Source organism: Camelina sativa, chromosome 12 (assembly GCF_000633955.1).
Source record: "Camelina sativa cultivar DH55 chromosome 12, Cs, whole genome shotgun sequence".
In the NCBI taxonomy this organism is placed as follows: domain Eukaryota; kingdom Viridiplantae; phylum Streptophyta; class Magnoliopsida; order Brassicales; family Brassicaceae; genus Camelina; species Camelina sativa.
Genome location: NC_025696.1, coordinates 18,121,110 through 18,124,787, shown reverse-complemented (window position 1 = coordinate 18,124,787; position 3,678 = coordinate 18,121,110). Strand labels below are relative to the sequence as shown.

The 3,678-nt window shown below is 33.0% G+C and overlaps 1 protein-coding gene across 1 annotated transcript; it reads left to right on the top strand.

Annotated features, from left to right (window-relative positions):
* LOC104732093 (CASP-like protein 1E2) lies at positions 917–2,397 on the top strand. Its single transcript, XM_010451616.2, has 2 exons — positions 917–1,321; positions 1,966–2,397. Exons 1-2 carry the CDS (start codon positions 1,077–1,079, stop codon positions 2,294–2,296), a joined length of 576 nt encoding a protein of 191 aa, XP_010449918.1. The 5' UTR covers positions 917–1,076; the 3' UTR covers positions 2,297–2,397.

Here is a 3,678-nt window from a genome sequence, read left to right as displayed (position 1 = left end):
AAAAGAAAATGATCTTGAAAATGTGTAGAACTATTGTGCATTAGTCTAATATTTGATGTTTAGTTTTTTATAATTAATTATTTTTTCTAATATTTAACATTTGTGAATTTTTTTCTATTAAATGAATTGTTTACAATGATGGGTTAGATCATATGTGAGATTCTCAACTGGTTGATTATAGGTTCTCCAAAATTTGGATTAAGTTATATGAGATTAGTTTTTAGAGACTTGAGTTTGAAAGTATTTTTCACAACTATAAAAATATTAAGATGTTTGATGGAACTGAGAAAAATAAATATAAAATAATGTACTGTTTTTGGTTAATAATGTGTTTTTGGTACTCATCATTTCGTTATGAATCTTATATAACGACAACAATATTATTGCCACCAATCATTTTCACACAATAGCTAAAAATAGAGACACTTGCCAAACTTAGAATCAATTTTGTATTCTAGTCAAATCACTCAAAAGCCGATAATGAGGATGTGGGCAATCCGAAAATATATATTTTAGATCCCTATATCACATATATCATTCTTCCTTACAGAACAAAATTCATTAAAACATATGGATTACGAAACAAATATACTTTGTATTGGTGTTTTACCAATCCAAAAGTATTGATATCCATATCTTAAATTTATTCTGATGTAATTCGAACATTGGTAATTGACTGACATACGATACCATTGTTAATTACCCTCTTTGTTAACCTAGCTACACGAACACCCCCTCAAAGCTAATAATTTAACAATTTTTTCGGTTTTCACAACGTTGTAATGTAATTACGTAAATGCATGTATATCCCATAAGGTTTGTTTTTTTTTTTCCTTTTTCTCTAAGTTACAAATCTCTCTCGCGCGGTCGCGCCACATAAAGCCACATAAAGCCACATAAAGCCACGTAGACATTATTAAGTGACAATTTATTTCTATTATTTATCATGCAAGTAAACGTATTCAATATATATACTCATCTCTTCTTACATCGAGAGCATCAATAGCTTAGAAGATCATTTATTCTCACTTTTTCTCTTCTCATTTTGATCATCTTCACTTGTTTCTGATCCCTAAATGGAACACGAGAGCAAGCACAATATGAATGGGATGGAGATGGAGAAAGGAAGGAAGGAGATCAATGGATCGAGAAAAGGAGTTGAGTTGACTTTGAGAGTGTTGGCATTGGTCTTAACAATGGCGGCTGCAACAGTACTTGGTGTCGCAAAGCAAACAAAGGTTGTGTCTTTCAAGCTTATTCCCACTTTACCTCCTCTTGATATCACTACAACCGCCAAAGCCACTTACTTGTCTGCCTTTGTGTAAGTCTCTTGTTTACTATTTTACCATTTTTCAGAAAGAAAAATAAATATGTCAAATTTGGTTATTTAGTGCACGTTCTCATTAGCTCTATATGTCGTCGTCTACATGGTTGAAATAAACGTCAATCACGGATAAACATGATAAATTTGATTAGACTCTTACGGTTGGTTGCATGCGTAGTAGGACTGCTGAACTAATATTTTGCATAATTGACCTTCTTAGATTTATGGGTGCGTAGAGTAAATGTTACACCTAAATGCATATTAATAATACTTAATCATAGAAAATTTGACTAGTGTATAGTAAATTTTGTAGTTAATCATAAATGTCCAACTACCAAAACAGTGACACAACGTCAATGTTGGCCCTCCATAGCCAATTTTTACCTGGCCTTTCCCCAGCTGTTAATTAATTTTACTTTAAAATTTAGTGTCCAACAGTTCTAGCTGGCATGACCAAAAACGCAAAGCCTGTATATCTAAATAAATTAAGAATCTAGAAACATTAATTCATATATTAATTGCTAAACTGATACATATTTTTAATTTTAATTTTTTGATGGCAAAAGAAAAAAGGAAGTGATTACAGTAGAGATACATAAACTTCTGAAATGAGCATTAATGTAGCATTACAAATGTTGTAGGTACCACATCTCAGTAAACGTGATAGCTTGCGGTTACACTGTGATCTCGTTAGCGATTTTGATGATCAACAAAGGCAGAAGAAGCAAAGGGTTGTTAATGGCAGTTTTGCTAGGAGATTTATTGATGGTGGCTTTGCTGTTTTCCGGCACCGGAGCGGCCGGAGCAATTGGGCTAATGGGTTTACAAGGGAACAAGCATGTCATGTGGAATAAAGTTTGCGGCGTTTTTGGAAAATTCTGTCACCGAGCTGCTCCTTCGCTTCCTCTCACTCTTCTTGCTGCAGCTGTCTTTATGCTTCTTGTTGTTCTTGATGCCACCAAGCTTCCTTAGTTTGTTGTTTCGGTTTCGGTTTCTTGTCGTTTTGTGTGTTGTAAAATAGTTATCAACAATTATGAACTTCTTATGTTTAATCATATTGTTTTCATGGTGAACCAACACTACAAGAAAACATGCGTTTTGCGAGGAACAGTTGCGACGGACTACAGTTCTCGCAAATTTGCGGTGGATTAGCGAGGAAAGTACGAGAAACCAAAAACCTCTCGCAATTCCCTCGCAAAATTAAGAGGAAGCCAGTCGTCGCAAATTCGCTGCTCATTTGCGAGGCATTTACGATAAATTCGCAGGGAATGACACCTTCCTCGCAAATCAATCGCAAAATTGCGACGCATTTGCGAAAACAGTATCCATAGCAAAATTGCTATGGACATGCGAGTGATTTGCAAAAGCTATAGCAAATCCATTGCAAAATTAGGAAATTATTATTATTTTTTTTATTAATATTACAAAACTTAATATAATTATTCTGAAATATATTTTAATGTGTTCATAAGGTGAATTATTCTGAAATACATTACTATTGATGATTAAAAAGATGATAGAAAAGAGTATGATGAGACATTGGACCTTATAATATACTTGAAAGTTAATTTTACTAACTTTCAAAATTATTTTGATGGTTTTTATAAATTGGATATTCAAGATTTGCTACAAGCTTGCGACAGATTTGCTATATATAAAGCAAATTAGTCGCAAATCCATCGCAAATTCCTCAAATCATAGCAATTCCCTCGCAAATGACAACTTTAAACCCTAACCCCTAAACCATAAACCCTAAACCCTAAAGACTAATTACATTACTATTAATGATTAAAAAGATGAATCCAAGACTTATAATCAAAGATAGGGCAGTGCAACACAAAATTGTTAGAGAATTGGACAATTGGAATATTTGTCAAATATTTGTCTCAATGTAATGCATATGTATGATATAGTGTAGAAGATAGTTAATGATTAGAGGAAGATGCAAAATTAGACAAATTTTTAAAATTTTTATGATAGAAAAGAGTATGATGAGACCATTTGACCTTATAATATACTTGAAAGTTTATTTGACTAATTGTTTTAAATTATTTTGAATTGTTTTTATAAATTAGTTATTCAGGGTTTGCGACTAATTTGCGACTGATTTGCTAGGTTCGTAGCAAAGTAGTCGCAAATCCATCGCAAATCACTCAGCTCATAGCAATTCCCTCGCAATTGTACAACTTTAAACCCTTGAACCTAAACCCTAAAGACTATTTTTATTACTATTGATGATTTAGATTAGATGAATCCATGATTTATAATCAAAGATAGGGCACAAAAAACAATTTCTAAACCTAAACCCTAAATACTTTGCGAGGGATTTGCTACGGTCCCTCGCAATTCGCTCG